The 23,316-nt window shown below is 41.2% G+C and overlaps 1 protein-coding gene across 2 annotated transcripts; it reads left to right on the top strand.

The window, feature by feature from the left end:
• The first annotated feature begins 439 nt into the window (after positions 1 to 439).
• On the top strand, positions 440 to 21,617 carry LOC129368420 (gap junction delta-2 protein-like). Of its 2 annotated transcripts, XM_055043374.1 has the most exons (3): positions 440 to 1,907; positions 4,422 to 4,478; positions 19,200 to 21,617. In XM_055043374.1, exons 1-3 carry the CDS (start codon positions 1,837 to 1,839, stop codon positions 20,056 to 20,058), a joined length of 987 nt encoding a protein of 328 aa, XP_054899349.1. In that variant the 5' UTR covers positions 440 to 1,836; the 3' UTR covers positions 20,059 to 21,617. The 2 variants fall into 2 exon arrangements, with proteins under 2 accessions (XP_054899349.1, XP_054899350.1); XM_055043375.1 differs by lacking the exon at positions 4,422 to 4,478 and having other exon boundaries at positions 441 to 1,907.
• Positions 21,618 to 23,316: the final 1,699 nt, after the last annotated feature.

Below are 23,316 nucleotides of genomic sequence, written 5' to 3'. Positions count from 1 at the left end.
CATCCTCTGCTTACCTTGGTTGCATGTAAGTTTGCATTTGAGTTTGTTGACAACAAACTGTCCGTCTGCGTGCGTCTGTGGGCAGCCTGGAGGTAGACTGACACATTTCCTTCACCATGTTACCATAAATCTATTGAAGGCAGATTTCAATGTCATGGCAAAGTACAATACAGCGCTCATTTCTCTAGTGAGGGCAGAGTGTGGGGAGGCTTTAATGGAGGCTGAATAAGGGAGAAACAAAAGAGACAATCAAGAGAGAAAGGACATAAGAGGGCATGAGGGTTAGGTCAGATGGTGACATTAAGAGACAAATAGGGAATTTGATGTAGGAATGAGTTTTTCCTTAAACGCTTTTGATTTGTGGCACCTGAAAGAGTTCAATGTGAAAAAAACAACACAAAAGGATTGGAGGCACTGTTAGATCTCAAATCCGCCCTTTCTGTGCAACATCAGGCAGAGACAGGCACAGCGGCACAGCAGCAGGCATTCTTGCAAGCATAAGGGAAGCAGCGATCAGGGTAGCAATCCAAGCACATTTACCAGAGGAGGCGAGAAGAAGGAGGGAAGGGGAGGGAGCGACGGAGGAGGAGAGGGGATGAGAGGGAGCAGATCTATGAGCGGAGAAGGTACAGAGAGGGGTAGAGAAGAGGCAGGAGGGAGGGGGGTGTTGCATGCTCACAGAGTGTGACAGAGATAGAGCGAGAAAGCAAGGAAGGAGGCACAGGGACAGAGAGGAGAGCACAGAGCTCCGAGAGAGGAGATGGAGCACTGAGGCAGAGGCAGAAGGAAGGACTGAGATCAGCACGCAAACGTGAATAGAAGGGAGACAGGAAGGACCCAGTGGAGGTGAAAGAGGAGGACAGGGGGGAGGAGTGATGCCAGATGATGGAATCTAGAAACAGGTTGGACAGCTTTCCATTCCTGCCCTCTGCAGCAGACATGACTCTGGGCACTGGACTGTGCCGAAATTAGCCAGGGGGACGACAACGGGCAGGACAGAGGGTCTTCGGAGAGCTGCCTCAGGTTCGGTCTGGCTGGATGCAGTAAGGCAGCTGATTTATTACTGAGGGGCTGGGTGGCAGCGTGTTTGCGTGTGCATGCGTGCGTGTGTGTGTGTGCAGGATTTTATGGGTCTGTGTGGCGCTCCGAGCTGCGGGGAGCGACCATTCCTCCAGTCATAAAGTGACATTCAGCAGGCAGGAGCTTTGTGTTCTGGTGGGGGTCTGCAGTCCACCGAAGGAAGTAGTAGAGAGGGAGTCGGAGCTGTCATCGAGCAGAAACTATGTGTGTGTGCGTTTATGGTGAGCTTAGCCAAAGTGGATCAGCTCTATGTGTTGTGTGTGAGTGTTTAGGTTAGAGTAGCAAGGGTGCAGCAAAGACAAAGCTAAACAATGCAAGGACGAGTGGCGAATGACACCAATGGCCGAGAGTGCAGCTGAAGTACAAGGAGTGCCCCAGGGGTAGGGGAGGACGAAGAAGAGAAAGAGAGAGAGACAGAGAGAGAACAGCTAGAGGACAGAAAGAGGAAAGTAGAACAGTGAGAGGGTGATCATGGCTGTTGTACAGTGAGCTATAGCATATGCTGTAGCGCAGAGCAGAGTGCTGCTGCAGGGGGGAGGACAAGCATCACTGCACTGTGGAGGAGGTAGTGGAGAGGTGGGCGGGGGGGAAGCAGTGAGTTCAGCACCCAGAAAGGGGACACACTGTAGGACAGTCCCAGAAGAAGACACCGACGCCGAGACTAGAAGCCAGGTCAGCGAGTAGAGGTCAGAAAGGAGGCCAGAGGAAAGCCGAGAGTCCTGTTTCCTGTGACACCGCTCACGCCGGTCCATCACCATGGGAGAATGGACCATCCTGGAGAGGCTGCTGGAGGCAGCTGTCCAGCAGCACTCCACCATGATTGGAAGGTAAGGCACAGGCCGGTATAAAAATGTTCTTTTCTCACGTTTGTGTTGTTTTGTTGATATTAACTCGAGGTGTGTGCTTTCATGTACAGTACCTGTTTTGTTTGGTGACCCCCGAAAGCCCCCAGCTCCTTCTCCAGGCTTGACTCAGAGCTCTCTCCTCAGTCTTCCCTCATTTTCTATTTCCACCCTCTGCTCACAGTTATCCTCCTCTCGCATCACTAGTTAAGGGACAAACTAATTGCACATAATCAATACCAGGCTTTGATAAGCATTATGGTTAATGCAGAGAGGGTCCTTAGTTGATACTAGCTAATAGCCTGGGTATTGATAGATTGAGCTTGGCCAGAGACCAATAGGACAGAAGGAGGAGAGGGGAGTAGAACTGAGAGAGCAAAAATGTGGAAGATGAAAACAAGGTGAAGAAGCTAGAAATCAAAGGTGGGAGAGACCGACATTTGAAGAGTTTTCGTGTTCAACTTTTACAAAAAGTTTGTTAGCTTCTTTTAGCCTGCACTAACCTTCCTGCTTATGCTCACATGGTGGCTTCTTATGTTCACAGCGAGAACAGTTTGCAGTGTTGAGGTGAAGAAGAAAAAAGGTTCTCAGATTGTGAGTCGGGACATGCCGTGGAGACATTCTGTACAATCTGTGTGAAATATGTGCTCCACATCATCTCTGTGTGATTAATGGGATGCAAAAGTGGAATTTTCCTCTCGACTGAACACCATCCAAACGTCCCACTTGGATGTTCATTTGGAAAAGTGAACGTTGCCCAGCCTGTGAAACCAGGATGCGTCAGAACATAATTTGAGAATTTTCTCATTAGACGACAAAGAAAATGGGAAACCTTTGAATCAGTTAATATGGCTGCTCTCTCTTCATTAACCCTGATCACAGGTAGTCTAGAGGGAGGGCATTCTCTAACCTTCTCCTTTCTAATGTGTCTCTTATTTTACCCACTGAAGAAGCAGGAACTGGCTAACACAGTGCCTTGCTATTTTTAAAAAAACATTTTGTCACAATACAACCACAAACTTTAATGTATTTCATTGTTTTTCATTTGATAGAACAATATAGTGACGATGATACTGCAGTGCATTGCAAAACACAAGGTACACAATACATGTCAAATACCTTATGCAAACATAATCTAAGAAATGTTCAGTACCGATTTATTTTATCCCCTCAACTGTGATACCCATAGATACAATCTAGTGCTATCAGGTATCTAAAGATGCCTCAGTTGGTATCTAAAGATGCCAACTGTGTGTCTCAGTAACAACTCCACCAGATAACATCTATCCCTCCAGAGCTTTCATAAAAGCAGGCAAGAGTTGCATTGTAACTTTGAAGGAACTGCAAAGATTGACAGTTCAAGTGGGAGGATACAATATTATTTGTGCACAAAACAAATCTGGCCTAACGATGGAAGAAGAAAGCCACTGTATTTTACGTCAAGTCGTGCAGGGGACACAGCAGCCATGAAGAAGAAAGTGCTCTAATTATCTGAGACCACATTTTTTTTTGCTCCATGCAAAACACTGGGGATGGCAAAATAACATTTCGAATTACTCTGAAAACACCATTCCCAGTGTGAAACGTGGTGGTGGTGGCATCATGCTGTGGGGATGATTGGTAGAGTTGAAAGAAGGTAGTTGGTCAGAATGGTGGCAGTAATTGCATACCACATTTTTCATATGATTTTTTAAATATTATATAACAACAACATCAATTATAATAAAAGTAGTATTAGGTCATGTTATATATATATATATTATATATATATATATATATATATATATATATATATATATATATATATATATATATATATATATATATAGTTTTACTTTTCAGTAGTTTGGCACTTTGTATAGGTCTGTCATATAATGTCCAAATGAAATACACTGCAGTTTGTGGTTATAAGTGATCAAATGTGAAAAATTATAATGTGTTAAATCTGTTGTAAGTCTCCTCATGTACGTTATAAATAATCTGCCAAATTAATGATGCTGCAACTGCGTCAAAGCAGCACAGATGATGTGGGTCTCTGAGATAGGGGTGGAATATTTTGGGACATGTGTCCTGTCAGGTTTAGATGTGGCCCTGCTCCAACACCAGATTCAAATAATTGAATTATCTCCTATGAATGGTCTAATATTTTGGTGGGATGAACACCTGCAAACCAGCTTGATTTAGAGGTGCATTAAGCAGTATCTTCGTTCATATAAGCCACAAGTTTCCTTTCCACTCTTGGTTTCGTTGCTACTTCTAGACCTGAATCGCTGCACAAACATTTTTCTAACTCCGCAGCGCATCAGCCAAAGCAGAATTGGCTGTTGAGCAGGAGCTAAGGCGAGCTAGCTGACCTTTATGACAATTTCACCAAAGGTGGAGAACTGGTGAAGGAAGTCGACCATTTAGGAAAATGAAATGGTACTCGTATTTTTCTCAGTAGCCAGAGGAGCAAACGAAGGCTAAAGCGACAGTGAATATTGGAATTACATTCAACAGGTGGCCAGACAAAGGAGACCAAAGGGATGTCCGTGTTGCTCTGTTTCTGCTGGATATGTGAGTAGGCAACTGTTTGCTAATGTGTCAGCCATAACAACTTCATAAGCTAGATGCTAACTGTTGTGAACATGTTTTGGAGTCTTTCCGCCCCCTAGTGGTCAAAATAAAGAGAAAAAAAAAAATGCAGCTTTGAAATCCTGTTCTGGCAGCCGAATAAATAGATGATGAAAATCAATCTCTGGATAATTCAAGCCACCTACAGTCTTACAGAGGCACAGAAGCAACTCTCAATTTGTCTGCTACTTCTCTCAAAATGATCATGAACACTCTGAGGATGTAATGCTTTCTTGTAACCTTCAGGCATGTGAACATTATAAAAGGTTAACTCATTTAAAAAAATAAATAAAGCACCACAGTTAAAGAAGCAGTGCTTTTCTAATTGGTACAGATCAATTCTTCATGCCTTTTTCTGTCTTTCAGTGTTATATAGAAAGCTTTCTATATGACATAAATTTAGCCATCTAAATGATCCCATGAGCTGGAGAAAACAGCACTCCCCCTCCCTCCATAGGGAGTAGTTTTACAGCGACCACAGCTATGCGATACAGTGCTGATTACGCGGAGATGCTTTGTAAATAATCCCTCTGTATTTGGCCTCCCTCAGACTGTGTTTGTCCTACGTGGCTCTTTCTAGTTGACCCTAGGGTATTAATTGTTACATTAGGAGCTTCCCAGTCTGTCTTCAATTCACTTTGACTAGGAAATAGGAGACAAGCTACATTGTCTTTTGTATTCACGTTGTACATCATTTTTGGTCATAGTTCCCTGAATTTTTTTTTATTTTTTTTATCCTTTTCAAATATGTGGTTTTTATATCTAGCCTGTTTGTAGGAAACCCTAATTAAAAATAATGAAGCATACAGTAGTTTTCATATAAGTATTTAATTAGATTATTGCAGTTTATTATGAATTGATGGTCTGGATCTGGGCTTTCTACCTGTAGAGAGGCAATTATTTTTATTTTTTTACAGTTTTAACAAATCTACTGAAGATAATAATTTGATTCCAAATCCTAAGCATGTGTCTGCATGGTCAGAACATTACTGACACCTTCCACATTAAATTATGACAATGATGTCTATGGACGTACCAGCAAATTGGAGAATTGTTCACCACTGGCACGGTTTTGTGCTGTGGAGGTGCCTCTGAGATTGTTACTGAGCCACTCCACACCAAATTAAGTACAAATTTACACACTGACCTCTATGGGTTGAAAGGTTCAAGTCTACTGCACCACTGACCACCCCCAGCGGTTTAGTTGGGGGTGGTCAGGTGTGCTCCATTGCACTTGTGAACATAAACAACTGTGATGTATTGTGGCACCGTTGTGCATTGTGAAGTCTAACACTTCACAGGGTGTGGCCGGAGCATGCAGCCACTGAACGAAAGACCGCATCACGACTAGGAACGTCCAGCCTGTGTGTGTCGTTTTTTTTTTGTTTGTTTGTTTTCAACAGTTTTGCATGTGTGTGCTTGCAGCACAAACACTGTGTTTCCAAAGTAGAAGTAGAAAATGTTTCCCTTTGACTGAAAAGTCTTCCCCGCATCATCCTGTAAACATGGTTGCATGCCTGTCATCTTTTTTTAAGCGCCAATCAACAAATGTAGTCTCTCTGTCGGATGACTAGACTGTCTGATCAAGCTACAATTAAGCTGATTCTTAATTGTAGGTTTTAAGCTAACCTATGCCCAGGCATAGGACAGGTACTTAGCCCAGGAATACAGAAATAGAGTCGGACCATCGTCATGGAGCGGCATAGGTTAGCTTAATTACGGTCTTGGAAGGAGAATGACAATTGTGAATTGCTTCTGTGCCTCTGACTAACCACAGGTGCTGTGTGTATGGTGACTCATTCAGAAACTGATGTTATGTTTTGGGATCTGACTGGTCTGTGTACAGTGTGTGCATGGATAACCAACGTCTGCAGTCGTGACTACACCGATAAAGAAAGCATTGTCAAGGCTGCAGTAACCATGTTTGTAGATCAGAACCTTGTGCTTAAATTAAAGGTACAATGATGTGGGACCTTAAAGCATTAAACATGTTGAAAATAAGCCACAGCCTGTCTCAGCTGCTCTGTCAGTTTGGGGAAATTAATGACATTTCTGGTTGTAATGGGCAGAGCCAGAGCTATTTGTGCACTCTATGTATTTAATTAAAATACATGCTTACAGAGATATTCCAGTCTATTTGATTAGGATTCATAATGGAAAGTACTTAGGTGGCATTAGTCAGCAATGGGCTGTCTGTGCTGTGCCTTGTGTGGATCTCTAAACGCCAAACTGTCACATAAATGAATAACAGATGTTATTCTGAGGGCACAGTTGTCTTAAATTGATTTGGCAGCCTTGATAATGTTGGTGGTTGTTTTGTGTCTCATGGGTTTATCTATATTTTACATAATTTATTAATGAACTTATTAATGAATCTTCTGTTTCCACCTCTGTGAAAACCATACAAATCCTGATTTGTTCATACAAAGCCTTGCAAATTGTATTTATTTTTTTCTTTTCAAAAATAACCCTTAAACTTCTGGCCTGGATATGCTTTGATCTAATCTGTTCTATTGTTGCTTTGGTTTTATATTTAGGGCTCATGTCCTGCTAAACTCGGTGCCAAGTGTTTTGCAACCTTAAACAGGTTATTTTCCTGGATTGCCCGCTCTAAATTCAACCAATTTTTCATGACGTCGACCATCTTTTTTGTTATTGTTGTAGAGAAGCATTTCTCACAACATTGCTGTATCAATTTTCCATAGAAGCATTATTTTTGCAGGGTGCACAACTAGTTTATTTCGATAAAAAAACAAATATAGACCCATATTTTCATGCTTGTATTTGAGAAAAAATTTCACTTCACAATCACACACTACTTAGTGTTGGTCTATCACAAAAAAATCCCATAAAATGCATTTAAGTTAGTGGTTATAATATGACAAAGTGCTAAAAGTCCAAGGAATAGTCTATGAGTAGTTCTTGGATCACACAAGTGATTTTTTTTTTTCATACACAAAAATTTAAATTTGTACATAATGCGAATACAGTGCTTGTTCCTGCAGGGAAAACAAACGCTTATTAATTGCACTGATCTGCCAAAAGGATAACTAAATGTGGACGGCTGGTGTCTCGCATCTCCCACCATCTGCTTTTGTTCGTTTTTTCTTTCCTTTTTTTCTTTGTGATGTCAGCTATACACCACAGTAACACAATACTGAGAATAAGAAAACTAAGCTATTAGCTCTTACACGAAGCGTACTTGAGAAAAAAAGAGTATTTACATAATGCACAGGTTAACCAAGGGTTACACAGCGGATGCTCCTTAATGTAATAGGATTTGATGTCTTGCAGGTAGGGGAAAAAAAAAGGAAGGGAGGCAGGAAAGACAGGAAGAGTGTCGATGCATCTTCAACAAGACTGCAATGCTGTAGTCACGCCAGCGCCAAAGACTAATAGAGGAGTAAGAAAGCACACGAGGCAGCAATAAATGGAAGCATAGAGGGATCTAAGGAAAGATCAAATGATAAAGCCTGCCAATGGATAAAAGGAGAAGTTATTGAGATAGAACAACAACAAAAATTGCATTTAGGGAGAGTGGGTCGCAGAGGAAGCAGAAAAAGTTTTCTCTGCAGAGGCTCGGTCCCGGGAATCTGTATCAGAGCTGCTTAATCTTAGAGCCAGGGCTGAAATAAGGAAAAAGAGGCATATTATGTGTAACATGAATGTAGGAGATTAGCTAAAAAAAAAAAAAAACTTTTGGTATGTTAATTTCTTACTCAGCATAAATAAGAGGCATTTTTAATACAATAATGTTGGTGTAAATGTCCAAATCAGTTCCTCCCACTTCATATATTATGCAGGCATAACAAACTCAGTCTATTATTTATAATCTATCACTTCTCACTTCAGCATTATAAGTTATAAATTCTTAATAAATGTTGTATTCTGCCTGTTTCAAGTTGCAACACGTGTCAAGTCATTCATTAAAAATGGATGCAGAACTGACCAGCCTTTTAATGCGGGGGACAAAGTGGTGTATGAAATACCTCACTGCCGCGAAAGCTCGGAAAAAAGAACAGGAGAGCCGCGCCATGTTGTAAAGCCTTGTTTGCTGGCTTTAAAAGCAGAGAACACACAGTGTCTGCCGCGTTTCACTCTTGTGGGTTTTAAAGGACACATTCTCTTCACTTTTTCCCTAAATGGGTCAGGATATCCACAAGTCGGAAGTACCCTGCATTAAGGAGGGCACTCCAGTTCTCCTAAAATAATCCAAGACACAGAAATGCTCTGCTGGAATCGAGGGCATCATCCTATCAGAAATGCTAAGACGGGACATATTTCATGTAACTTTCAAAAGCCTTACCCTGAAAAAGGCATTTTCTGTGTTCTGCCATAGAGGGATTTCGATGCAAAGGGAAATATTGTCACCAATATTCAAGCGACGGGTTAGAAATGTAATCCATCATCCACTGCTGCTGTGGTTTGAACTGAAGTGTTTCTCCGTGCATCCAGAGTCGCCATTGCTTTACTTGTGCAGCAATAGCTGATGTTGAATATTATTGATTATTCTATTCGACAGGGTGATTTTTGCAGATAAGCAGAGTTCAGCACAGGCTATTATTCATGTTAGCAACCAATCAGCGATGTGTGCATTTGCCCAGGCTTTATAAGGCTTAACATGTGTGAACTCTGTGAATCACATGCATGTTCCATATTGCCATAACTTTGCACATGTAATGAGGCATTTACAACTCCCACGCATCCATGGAACTGTTTGTTCTATTGGCCTGTAAACTGATTGAGCTCAATCTTTAGCCTGGCAAAGGCTAACAATAGGAGTCTAACCAAATCAATGGAACTGCCTATAAAACAAACCAACCTTTCAAACTGTGAGAACTAAAGAATTTGTAACTGTACATAATCCTCTAACTGGGAAAAAGCAGATTAGTGTTTTTCCTGGCACTAATGTTGGGCTCCATATACGTAAGAACAGATCTTGACTTTTTTGCAGATTTCAAAATCATGAATTACCAAAAATAGCGGTGATCAGCCAATTTCAGGATAAATAACACTCCACACTTTATTACAGCTGGATCCCACCAATGATGTTCCAGAATCCAGTTTTCTGGAGAGCAACAGATATTTTATCAGTACATACACTTGCAGTTTTCATTAAACTCAATCTTTTCTTTGCTAGGGTAAATGCTAGGGTTGTTAATATATTTCAATAAAGTTTGAGTAGGTCACCTGTATACCAATGAAAGGTTTTATGCTTTCCTGGAAACATTTGTAAAATTTCATGGCTAATGTTTCAACCAAGGGCAACACAGGGGAGGTAACATGGCACAAACAAACAGGAAGTGAATGTCAAGAAAATCACCTAGATCGTTGGGCTGATCAATTGTATTAGCAAAATAAGATGCATATTCATTTATACAGTTCTGCAAACTGTAGTCAATAAAATGTAGCATTTTTAAATACAACAGTATAGTTGGGTTCAAATTGAAAATGTATGTAATATTATTCCCATTGATAAAGCAAAATTCATCTGCGGGGCGGCATACACACTCAAAGAAAATCTTAATTTTAACTCATTAAGGATCTTACTGGATATTTTCCTGTCAATAGCCAGTGGGTGCTCTTCTCGGTCATGCACAGTAAAATCAAATACGTAAAAAATACGTGGCTATACACCGCGGTCGGCTTTGAAGTTGATCTAATTCGAAGCGTTCAAGTGTGAGCTAAGTTTTAAAATCGCATTCCTGACATGTTCGTCTCATTAACATCATGGGAGGGCGAAATATTTAAATGAGCTTCCAATTATTGCTTTTCTTTCTGTGTTTCTGCTAATGCTCTCATGTCCACAAAATTGGAACAAGGCTGCTGAATCCGTTTCTACATAGTTGCTCGTTATGTCTGATTTATATTGTGCAGCAGGGCCATGATTGTAAAATGAAGTTTTGGGTCTTCCACTCCACCTGCTGCGACTTGGAGTAAATCATCATAAATGGTCAAAGTAAAAAACACTGAAAAAGTCGATGAGCAATTGTGACAATGGTTTGATTGCTGTGATCCCACTCAACATTTATATATTGCTTAATGAGAGGGGCATACATTCATTATTCATCACAACATTACTGTATGTTGTATAACCAGAGGTGGACAAAACAGCAGGGACTGACAGATCCTACATCAACAGCAACTTGTTTATTAGGGTCACACAGACAAAATCTGTGTCGGGAAACTTTGTTTCAAGCTATGAAAACTGTAGCGAGTGTGTTGCCTGACAGCTTGAACTCCCAGTGATTTACTTTAGTGAAGTTTTCCTCTTTTTTTTCAGCAAAGCTTTAATTTTTAACAAAATTATTCATGGACATTTCAGTGTTGATGTCAGATCAGATTTTCTTCCACATCCTTGGACACCCCCTCTACATCTCTGCTTTCTCCTGCACAAGACGGCCAAGTGGGGCTGCGCCATGCCAGTCGAGTCAGGGTCCAACATGGCAGAAGAGGAAAACATGCCTGTGTCGTCTGCTTCAGCTTTGTTCAGAGTACAACAAATAACAAATAATGTAGTTTGGTTTCATTCAAACTAACATCTTTAAGGAAAAATATATTACTGGAAAACTTTCTACAAATATTCCGACATAAAAAGCTGCAGAAAGGAGACATTTAATTTAGCAAATGATCTTAGTGGTGGAATGAATGTTTCCTTAAAACGAAGGGGGAGGTGATGTGAAGAAATAAAAGTAAAGCAATCAAAGACTAATCTCCAAAAAGAAATGTTTTGCTCAGAGCTAAAATCGCATTCCTGACATGTTTATCTCAGAAATTCTGAGGAGCAAATAAATGATTTATGGAATATTTTTTAAAAGCACTCATTTTGATTCAATCAGCATAAAGTGCTGGTTTGGACTCAAGTGGAAGTGCTGATGTGATTCATTTGAAGTTTTCGGCTTATTTCAGATGTTCTGCATACACAGGTATTGCCGTTCTTCGCTTGAATAGAAATGAAAGGGTCGTTTCAGATGACATGAAGACAAATGAGATGTGGAAAAGTCGGATCTGGTGTGCGGTGCAATCGTGCATGGTTAGGCTGGAATGACAGAAAAGCTGGGTTCAATCACAATCCTTTACCTTTTTTTTTCTTTTTGCCTCATACCTGTTGGGCGCCACAATCTTCATTTTTCCTCCATTTTGTTCTTTATCCCTGTTAAACAGCTGGAGTTCAATTTCCTGAGATGCTGAATGATGTAGTGAAATAATTACATCTCTGTGACTATTAATTCTTGTTGTTATATAAAGAAAACCTGGAGATATTAATTCTAAAATCATAAAGAAACAACAGAATCTCTTACAAATCTCTTAATTGAAGCGCCTCAGCTGAGGGAACACAAATTTAGCCCGTATTAAAGTAATTGCTGCGCCCACTCTTAGCGGCACTCCTGGCTGTCTGCTTCTTTGCCTGATGCGTGGGCAAAGCCTGAAAGTTAAGGAGGGGAGTGTGGATGAGGACATGAGGGATGGGAGAAAAGAAATGACTGCGCTCTGATAATTAAGCTGCCTAATTTTGAGGCCTGGTAAGGTCTTTATTCATTACATGGTGCCATCAGTAATCAGTGGAGCTTATTATTGAGAGCTTATGAGAGGGAGGGATATTTTTACCACAGATAACTCCAAATCTTGAACACCCTTCCAGAAACTTGTCTTTTGTAATAATTTACACCTTTGGTTTTGTTACTAAAGGTACAGAAAAGCAAGATATTTGCTGTGAGGTGAAAGATAAAGTGTTTTCTGCTATGTAAATTATTCTCAAAATGAACACTCTTGAGTTAAGGTTAGGGAAAAAGTTATTGTGAAGCAAAATGATATATTTAAATTATATATTACTTAAAAATTATATATTTTTAAAAAGATCTTTGTAATTCTGGAGTGACAAGCCAAGGGTTGTTGAACTTGACCTTTTTTTAGATTTAGAAAACTTAAGTTAATGTCATTGAGAATTTAGTAGAAGTTTGAGACATTCTTCATTTTTTTCATAGCTGTAAACAAACACTTAAACATCTCCACGAAAGCACAAACCCCACTGCAAAATATGGTGGTGGCAGTATCATGCTATGGGGATGCTTCCTGACACCGGTTAGAAAATCAAAAGAAATCTTCACATTTCTGGTAATTTTAATAATTAAATCGCCTAATTTTGGGGCGGGGTGAAAGCTTCAGGACTGTTTCTTTGGCTCTGGATGCACAGAATGTTTTACATGTTATACAGCGAGCAACTATTTTATGCGAGAGGGAAAAGCAGTGTGTTTGCTGATGCATCTGCTCTTGTGCCATAGGGGGGCTCTGTTCTCCCTGAAGGCCTTCGGCAGCAGCTGTTGTATGAATGAAGGGTTTTTGTGTGTGTGTGTGTGTGTGTGTTGCGTGTGCGTGCGTGAAAGCCTCTGGGAAAGACGGGGCTTGCATGTCCAGCCAACACACCAGCTGAAGAGCAGCAAGCATAAAGCGGAACACAAATCACACAGGTCAGTCAGCAGACTCGTTCGAAGGGCTTCTCGAAGCGAAGCGCTACGCCCGTATCTTCACTTCCTCCACTTGTCGTCCCTCCAGACCTTTACTTCTTCCAGCCCACGAGCCTCTGTTGGTCTTTGAAGTTTTAGGAAAATGCCAACTGTGGTCTCTGCAGCGCAAACAGATAAAAATGAGAAGCTCTGAATGTGAAGCATCGTGGGGAGGGGAGAGACGCATCAGTTTTCTTCAAATCCTGTAACGTCAATTGGACAGCGAGGGGGATTTCAGGGGCCTCTGAAATTATAATCATTAGTCTCAACTAAGAGGAAGTCCTCTGGGAGGAAGGCAGCTAAATGAGGTGATGAGAGGGAGACTGATGTGGGTGATCTTTTTTTTTTTTTTTAACCCGTCATTTAAAGAACCTTGTGCTGAAGGATCCATTTGTTGTAATGCCTGAATCTTTTTCATGTTGTCTTTAGCAATTTTACTCAGCACGTGAGTTTATATTTAGAGCCTTCCCCTGGGGTGTAAGAACACTTAAGATTCTGAACCCCTTTCTTTCATAAATTATGATGGCTATTGAATATTCTGCAGGTTCAGGCTTCTGGGCTTTACTGTCCTGATCTGCTCCAGCTAACAGTATTGGCTTGTTATTCTGCGGGACTTAAAACACTGATGTTTGCAGATAACCTCAGTGCACCGCGTTCTGCTAATGCAGCAATCCGCCTCATGCTGATTATCCTGTTACCCAGCACTGGTGTGGACACACACACATAAACACACACACTCTTGAAAACACGGAAAGCGTTCAATACATGCAATGTCTTGGGATTTTTTTTTTTTTTTTTTAAATGACAAAAATTGCTTCAGCACAGAGCTGCAGTATTGAACATCCACAGGTTAAATCCGCAAAGTAACCACTGAGGTGAACAAAGCTGCAGTGAGGAAACCGCAGCCAGAAATGACTGCTGGCACTGCAACGTCCAACAAAAGGTTCATCCGCGTTTGTCCTCAATAATACTTCAAAAGATCTGATTCATGCTGCGCCAATCAATTAACAGAAGCCTACACATTGAGATACATCAATTTTCTCACTTCAAAATATTCTATTATTGTTTCATGAAACAGATCTAAGCAAATTAGACCAGAGTCATAAAGTCAAAGAAGTGTAAAAATATTAATATTTTACACAAGGCAAAATGTGCCTTTCTTACCTTAACACTCCTCAATAAAATCTAATATGATTAACTGTTTTGAAAAATGACTTTCTTACTATATAAAGTGTACATGTGCATGAAACAGAATAATTATTAATGTTGTATGCCACAAATTGGGCCTTTATGGAAGTGTACTAAGAACATAAAGCAATGTTGGGGAAAAAAAGCCACATTAGCTCCAGCTTCATTATTTGTCACAAGCTACTTGGGGGAGCAACATGGTGAAGAAGTTGTTCTGGTCAGATGAGATCCAGACTAAATGTCATGGTCTGACATTCAGTCTGACCATGACAGACTTATTCTGCACACTTTTATTCTGTCTGCAGAATAAAAGTCTTACAGTGTAACAAGGTGGTGGCAGGATGATGCTTTGGAGACGGGAAGCTTGCTACAGTTCACAGACAATGATCCAAAACAACCAGTCAGACCTTTAAAACCATAAAATAATAATAATTATTATTATTGTTATGGGCAACTTTCTGTTGGTCTGTTAAGATTCAAAATCTAATTTGAACAAAAAAATAAAAAAGTAGACAACGGAAGAGTATTTCTGTAAAGCTCGGCAAGTAGCTAATTTAATTTAAAAAACTTTAGTATTCATGCAACCGCTTTCCACTTGCAATATGCATAAAATGACATACAAGAAAAGCATAAAAAGAGTCACCCTCATGAATCAAAGTTAGAGAAATATCCACCTAAAGCTTTTTATTATTAGTCACTTCAGGTAAAACAGGGAATTTATGATTAATCACACATTTTAAACCCAAAGCACTTATTCAAACCTGACATGGAGGTAAAGGGTTCAACAAACTACATAGCTGCTGCTCGCTCACATAGGATGTGGTAACTGCTATTCTTAACATAAACAAGCGACTCTTTCCTTTTTGACCAGTATGATACAGTACAAGTCATATTCTTGAAATATCTCTGTATTGGATACTGCAGATGTTTTTGTTTCATTTTCAGGAGCTGAAAGGCATTCAAGCCTCCATGAGTTCAGATCGTTACACGCTTGTAGTTTATGGTTAAACCTCTGAATCATATCTGATTCTGTGTCATTTAATTTTACAATGTCAGAAGCTAAATCACCCGATGACAAACAATGTGAAAAAACAATTCTATAAAAACACATCATTATGCCAGGGGCTTGCATTGTCTTACACCATCTGTGTAAAGATTGTAGATGTGTAACAGATTGTAGTAGTTTTAATTAAAACGAACAGCATACAGGTAACAAAAGGATCCAGTATGTGAGGTGAGAGAGCTTATAAAAGGAAGGAAGCCACAAATGAATGCACACAGAAATGACTCTTGAGAGTTCAGACCACCACTAATTAAACCTCGTATATAAGCCTCAGTAAGGAGTGTTTAATGAGCAGGCCACTGGTTTGCACCGAACATCTTGCATATTTCCAGTTGACTGCTAAGTGGTTATATGCTAAATTACTTTGCAGGGATCGTATATACGTTGTTGAATACTGGTGAAACAAGCCATCTGTTGCATCAGAAAACCGTCTCGTCTTTGAGTTCTTCACCATCTGAACATTGAGGTAGGGGAATGAATTAGTCAGTTTTACCATGCAGTATGTGTCCAGTCTTTATTGATAAGGGGGAAAAGGCTGAGTTTTAACTGAAACACAATGTAACAGAATGCGAACAAACTTTACAGTTAAATATGTGTAACCAAAAACGCCCATGTCTGTTTGCATCAAATACCGAGTGGAGGTTTTTGATATGAGGGGAATGGCTCCACCCAGAGTGTTATCATAGGCATGAGCGTTGCATTGTTCTGCACCTTTAAGAAAACAGTGCCCGATTGAGTGTCACTGTATGTGTTTGCATTTCCACTTAATGAAAAACAGTTGCGCCCATGTTGGGCACATTGCAAGCACCGTAAGAAAATTTGGTCAACTTAAGGGGAACCTTATAGGTTACTAAATGTAAACTGAACTCTTTGTTCGAAGTCTGATAGAGACCAAAGTTAAAACAACAGAATCCAGACTGACTCTTTCAAACACAGTTTCCATCCCGAAAAGAAAATTAAAGGGGAACTGTTGAAAATTATTCGGAGCTGTATGCAAGAAACGGCAAAAACTGCATCGATTTCTACTCAAAACGCTTTGCTGCCGAACCTCCTGATCCTACCGAGGCTGAGTGAAAAGAGCCACGAAATGACTTTATTACTTCATGTTAATTACATGCAAGATCTTAAATTCAAAACTTGCAGGGAAGCTGCACTCAGTCGGGTTATCAAACACACTCAGAGTCAGCGTAGCATATGAACTCGCAGCTGCTTTGAGCACAGGCTGCTGGATGTGTTCACCATTTTGCACACATGGCTGAGTCTTTGTCTTTCTGCATCCCCGAGTTTATCTTTTTTTTTTTTTTTTTTTTTAAAGAAATAAATAAATAAAAAATGTATCACACACAAGCAGATAAACACAGGTGGGGCAGGAACAGCCGTAATGCAACACTGCTCTATTTTAAGTCTGCTTTATGTCAACTCATGCTCTCCTCTCTCTGCTCTTATCTTCACCTGCCTCTCACTTTGCTTTAACAAGCTGTCACCTCAGTCACGCTCTTCAGAGACATTTATTATTTCTCTCCATTCAGACGCTTTCCCTTCCCTTTTATCAATCTTTGCAGTGCTTTTCCCCCCTAACTTTGTTCTTTCCTCCTTCCAGAATTTTTCCCGTTAATGCAGGTAGAAAGTGCGGCAAGCCACTTGTTGGTAAAAGACGTCACGTTAGCCCTCCTTAGAAGCATGGATGCTTAATGAATGCCTTCTACCAGGGGTTTTCTAACCTATTTTCTCTGTCCCCTAACTTGCATAGTGAGTGTCCCTGTTGTGCGCAGGAGCAAGTGTTTTAAAAGTGATTACCTCCTCCATGCAGGAGGGCTACAGGCACATCCTCTGCATTGTGGCGTGAGTGTCGGGGAGCCCCCGTGATGCGCAGGCTTTCCTTGCTCATTAAAAAGAGCTGAGTGTGCAGCCCCAAAGCCCCAGTCCTCCTCCGCAGTGCCCATGCTGGATCGACACCAGAATGTAACAGTGCAGCACATCAGTCTCTCATAGACCTTAAAAAGCAGCTGCACAACTCTGTAGCTCTGCTGCTCCCCGGACGCAGCTTTCTATAACTGCAGCAGCGCTCTAATAATGCTCAATGGGAGGTCCTGGCAGGTTTTAGAACAGCCACCCTTGACAGCTCAGCACATATGCGTCGGGAGAAAAAGCTGACAGTAGTTTGAACAATGTGAGTTTTGGAAGAGAGGATTCAAGTCTTTGTTTTAATAAATGCAAAGAATTTAAAAGCATCGCCAAAAGCTCTTAAACTGTAACCATTAGACGTATATTAAACCTTTCCTGGTGGCCAGGAGGGTCACAGAGCAGCAGCATGTAGAAAACCCTGGAGTATAACAGAGAAGTAAATTGGGATCATTGATGCAGTCGTGGTAAAAAGAGAATACACCATCACTAAGTTCAGCGGTTTATTTGTGCATGATAGATGGTTTTGCTTCATCCTTGTTTAATAAATAGCAACATTTACGGGGTTTCTATACTTTAAGACATTAACACAAAAATGCAATACCTGTTCGTTTAAATGTCAAATCCCCGAAGGTGGCCCAGAAGGTTTACCGTGAACATTCAGAACCATTTACATGTCGTCTCCAGGGGATTTGTTCACATTAATTCAGGTCAATCCAACTCAGTTTAACAGAAACCGCTTACAGCACCAACACTCAAGTCACATGTGAAGCAACTTTAACGAAGAGAACCGCATTTGATTCAGTTTAGTTCAATCCAAGCTCTTCATGCAGCACAAATCACGTCAAACCAGGAACAATTTCATTCACATAAAATCCATGTAATTCAACTAACTTGGATTTAGTTACTAAATTTTAATTTCAGCTGATTTAAAACTGCAGTCAGTGCAATAAGCTCCTTTGAGTTTAGTAAGTCAAGTCAACACTGATCGGTTCAGTTCCTTTCAATAGAACATAAAGCTGTTCAACTCTCAAGATCGGGTGAATTCAGTTTAGTGAGTTTTTTTAGATGCAACCAGTTACTACTTTAGTGAACTGAAGCTTAATTCAGTTCACTAAATTGGAGTCAATTCAGTGGAACCAGGATCAGCGCACGCCTCGTCACTTTAAAGAAAATAAAATCAATCCGATTGAGTTTGTTTGTTGTTTTAAACACAAATACATTTAAAAAAATGTTCAGCTAATTTCTGCCAATCTCAGTTTTTAAGGTTTGTTTAAACTAAATTCATCTCAGTTTATTTGAGCTCAACTACGCTTATTTCAAGAAGACTCATTGCAATGTCATGTGACCCAAGTGAACTGAATTGAGTTCAGTTCAGTTCAGTTGATCTGAATTCAGGTCAACAACAGCAACTTTTATTAAATTTATTACAGTTCAGTTTATTTACACTTTAATTGGTTCAGTTCAATGAAATGTAATTAACAGTGTTTTTTTTTTTTTTTTTTTTAATCCAATTCAGTTCAATTTAGTTCTGTTTAACTTCACATCCTATTTGTTTCCCATCAAGTCATGCATTTATTTATTTCTGTGTTTTCTGCAAAGTTTCTGCCTGACTGATGCGTCCAATCGAATAAAAGGGAGTTTTCATATTTTTGCTTGTTTTTTTTTCCATTTTGAAGGTTAAAGCTACTTGCTACAGGAAAAAAGCCATTTTAATTTTTTTTTCTACATAGAACAATAAAAGATGTAAAGATGATATATTTTCAGTTTTTCTCTATCTTGATTACTGCTCTAACATGAAAACACGTTGTTAGTGACTTTTAACAAAATGATTTATCCTCCTTCAAAGAGGAAATCATAAAACACCCAATCACCATTTGGTGAACAAGAGTTTCAGCTTCTAACAAACACAGGCTTCCCTGCAGATTGGTGCATCTGCTCCTCATTAACTGATGTGTTTCTCCGCTCCCCTACCTGCCTGTTCCTCCTTCTTCTGCGTCTCTGCAGGATCCTGCTGACGGTGGTGGTGATCTTCCGTATCCTCATAGTCGGGATAGTGGGCGAGAAGGTTTATGAGGACGAGCAAATCATGTTCATCTGCAACACCATGCAGCCCGGCTGCAACCAGGCGTGCTACGACAAGGCGTTCCCCATCTCGCACATCCGCTACTGGGTCTTCCAGATCATCCTGGTGTGCACGCCCAGCCTGTGCTTCATCACGTACTCCGTGCACCAGTCCGCCAAAGCGCGTGACCGCAGCTACTCCCTGCTCCACTCTCACATGGACCACCACGGACACGGCCACCACGGTCGCCACCACGATCATCACGTCCGCAAGCTGCACTCCCGCAACATCAACGGCATCCTGGTGCACCCCGAGAGCAAGGACGACCACGACATGGACGTCAAGGAGATCCCCAACGGGCCCCGGGGGGCACTGCCCACGCACAAAAGCTCCAAAGTGCGGCGGCAGGAAGGCATCTCCCGCTTCTACGTCATCCAGGTGGTGTTCCGCAACGCCCTGGAGATCGGCTTCTTGGCCGGCCAGTACTTCCTGTACGGCTTCAACGTGCCGGGGATGTTCGAGTGCGACCGGTACCCCTGCGTGAAGGAGGTGGAGTGCTATGTGTCTCGTCCGACGGAAAAAACTGTCTTCCTGGTCTTTATGTTCGCCGTCAGCGGCATATGCGTGCTGCTCAACCTGGCCGAGCTCAACCACCTTGGATGGAGGAAGATAAAGACGGCCATGCGGGGCGTGCAGGCCCGGAGGAAGTCCATCTGCGAAGTGCGCAAGAAGGACGTCTCACACCTGTCCCAGGCCCCAAACCTGGGCAGGACCCAGTCCAGTGAGTCAGCGTATGTCTGACAGAGGCTTCTCCGCCTGGGAGCTCGAGGACCTTTGAAACTTTGGACCAGAGCTTTTCCCGGGCCTGCTCAATAGGACACAGGACTGGCTACTGAACCCGTACTGGTCAAGAGCACAGACTCTGGGTAGTCCCAACAAAACAACATTTCACCCAAAAGAGTTTTTGACACCCTAAGACAAAAAAAAAAAAAACAGAACCAACCGCGAAAACTTGTTCGTCCAGTTTTCTGACCTCTGACCTCTCCCTGGGTGACACTCGGTGCTTTCAGAGAGACTAACACTGAAACTGAGCATTTACAAATAACACTAAGATACTGTAAAGCTAGACTGAGGTTGAAAAAGTTCTTTCTTAGTTGCCTTTGCTGTAGGTCAGGAAAAAAAAAAGATGATGTAATTTTTTTCCATATGTGCATATGCAAGAGCTTACGCGAGTGCTTGCATGCATGCACACGCAGGAGAGTGTGTGCGCATGCGCGAGCGTGTGTGTGTGTGTGTGTGTGGGCGTGTATGAGAAACTGAATGCTAAATTATTCTGAATTACTGAACGTAAGATAGTTATTTCTCATTGTTGGAGAATATTCACTTGATGGATAAATAAGCACCTTTTTTCTTAAACGAGCACCAGAATGATCCGTGTGAACTGGAACACAGTATTTGTGTTGGATTGTTGTTGTCGCTGCAGGATTTTTGTTTTTTGGGGGGAAAAAAAGAAAAAAAAAAAGAAATGTCACACTTCTTTATGTGCTTCGATGGATCAGATGCCACAAAGGAAACGGACTGACGATGAGTTTTATTTGCTACACTGTGTCGGTGCTCTCCGTTGCTCCTGGTGCCTCCGAGGCACCAGAACCGAAAACCTACGCCAGGATCCTTACGTTAGCTTGTAAAATGCTCTTGCTGCCGAGGGCTTATGAATGGAGTTACACGCAGAACCTTTTTGAGTTAAACGGAGGAAAAAACACAAAAATAACGTAGTCACAAATATTTTAATGCATAACCTCAAATCTTTTTCACAAGCACATTTGGTGCCATATTTCAAAGCTACTGTACATAGAGGAAATGTAGTAATTACACTTAGCCTTTTCCCCCCTGTCACATATGGATAGGCTACATGTGGGCGGGGAGCAGGGGCTTTTCGGTGCTTCTGAAAATTAACCATAGATTGCAGCTTTAACAATATTTAGCATTAATGTGCTCTTTGTTATGCCTTCAATTCCCCCTCCCCTCTAACGGAGACAATGTCCCACAAAGTGTTTTATTTATTATTTTCTTCCTTCCTTCTTCGGACTTTGAAAAAGGCATGTTACAGAAGCATTAATAGAATGGAATAGAATATGACATGTAACTTAAAAAGAGACTGTTTTATTTATTTGCATCCTGCTCCTGTGAAATGTAATATTCAGCATGCATGAAGATGAAAAATATAAAGAGACACGGCAAGGGAATCTCGTTTTATGGGGAACACTGAAAGCAGAAAATCGGAAAGGCGCCTCAACTGCAGCAATAATAGACTATAACATGTGAAAAAGAAATATGTGAATAAATGATTATGCAGCGATTCTGGTCGCATTGTGTTTTACGGTCCCAATTAACATCGCATTGCTTCAGTTTTCAGTTGATGCGTTGGAAAGGTCAGAGCAGACATACCGGACAGAGCAAACCACACGCATCAACAGAATGAACGCGGAGCATCAAAAGCAAGAGTTTAATGCACAGAGAATTCAGACCCTGTGGTATTAAATTATACTTTATTGCACTGAATTGATCCAGCATGCATTTAGGTGGTAATAAGCTTATTTATATTTAAAGTGCTACACATTTCATGATGAAGTGTTACACATTTCATCATATCACAGCCAGATTTTAAATCTAATTCAATGGGATTTTAAGTGATCGACCAACAGAACGCAGTGTATAATTGCGAGTGACAAATGCCTTTAAAAATTTCTACTGTTTAAAGAATAAAGAAATTCCATTTTGGGACATGCCTCTATTGTTTTAACACATCTAATGACGGTTAACTAAATGGCATGTCGGCCATGTTTTATTTTGCGGCACTTGAGAAAAGTTTGCGTCAAATCCATTTCACACCACTCTGATTTGTGTTTTTCAAGCATTTTTAAAGTAGCCATATCTTTTTTTTGCATGTTACAATTATGTATATTCTGAGTTGCTCCGTTGTGCAAAATCCCAGTAAAAGACAGGAAAGGTTGTGGTTGCAGCGTGGCAAGATGTGAACAACTTTAAAGTGATTTGCAAAAGTCCACAACAGAAAGACGCTCAGACCTCCACTTCAGCATTTATTATTTAGCTCAAAGAGATGATACATCTCTCAGAGAAACACACTCTTAAGGCTACTCCTGATGAATTATTGATCTCTAATCTGTTCATGTCAGGATATTACACTCTTGGGCAAACTTTTTTTGTTCTCCCCGTAAACCCAGTGCAAAAACTTTTCCCTTTCTTGCTTTTCCGCCATCAAAGCTTCCATGCGTTTGAGCTGTATAAATATCCCCCGTCTGACGCCCACTGTTCCCAGAGTCTGTGACTCATTCAGCAGGCAGGTGAGTTACTAGATGGGAGCTGATAATTTCAGTAATGAGCGAGGTTACTGAGGGAGAGAACACAAAGGTGTGTGGGTGGCAAACCTTTTAGCGTTATTAAACCTTCAGTCGGCGCGCGAGGCACGTGGCCGCATCCTGGGGACGCTCCGACGGCGGCGAGGGACCAGAGGAAGAGGAACAAAGGTGATGTGGAGGAGTGCTAATAAAATGGAGTGTCGGATATTATGTAAAGTAATGAAAGTGATGTTTATTTATTCCCTACAAGCCACACACACTGACACACAGAAACCCCGGACTGAATACGTTTGGAACATGAAGGCCAGCCGACACAATTTAAAGCACACACACGCATGCAAACAAACCGAGCTCAAACGCTGACGCTTCGCTGAGGATGTGACCAGGCCGGTTGCTGTGGCGACAGGAGGCCAGTAATGATGTTAAGCAGCCGAGAGACTACACCAGTCAAGAGCAGAAGCCCTGGACTATATCTCCTGTCGCTCCCTGGTGTCACACAGAGAACATTAAAGTCCACATTGATTTGTGCTGAACGTTTGACACATGGTGAGCTGGGCTGGGTTCTCTGCTGCAGCGCTGAAGCTTCGGCTCTGAGTGTCCAGCTCCTAAAGATGCACTAATGAGGTGAACGTTGAGTAGTGGCTGAATCCTATTTTCCACTGTTGCAGCAGTTTTATGA

This window comes from Poeciliopsis prolifica, unplaced genomic scaffold, assembly GCF_027474105.1.
Source record: "Poeciliopsis prolifica strain line A6 unplaced genomic scaffold, Auburn_PproV2 SCAFFOLD019, whole genome shotgun sequence".
NCBI lineage: Eukaryota > Metazoa > Chordata > Actinopteri > Cyprinodontiformes > Poeciliidae > Poeciliopsis > Poeciliopsis prolifica.
The sequence above is the reverse complement of the archived record's forward strand: the minus strand, read 5'-3'. Positions and strand labels throughout refer to the sequence as shown.

Coding starts and splice junctions, on each gene's coding strand:
- LOC129368420 (XM_055043374.1), top strand. CDS start 1,837: ATGGGAGAATGGACCATCCTGGAGAGGCTGCTGGAGGCAGCTGTCCAG. Junction 1,908..4,421: donor CACTCCACCATGATTGGAAG/GTAAGGCACAGG, acceptor TACATTCAACAG/GTGGCCAGACAAAGGAGACC. Junction 4,479..19,199: donor GCTCTGTTTCTGCTGGATAT/GTGAGTAGGCAA, acceptor GCGTCTCTGCAG/GATCCTGCTGACGGTGGTGG.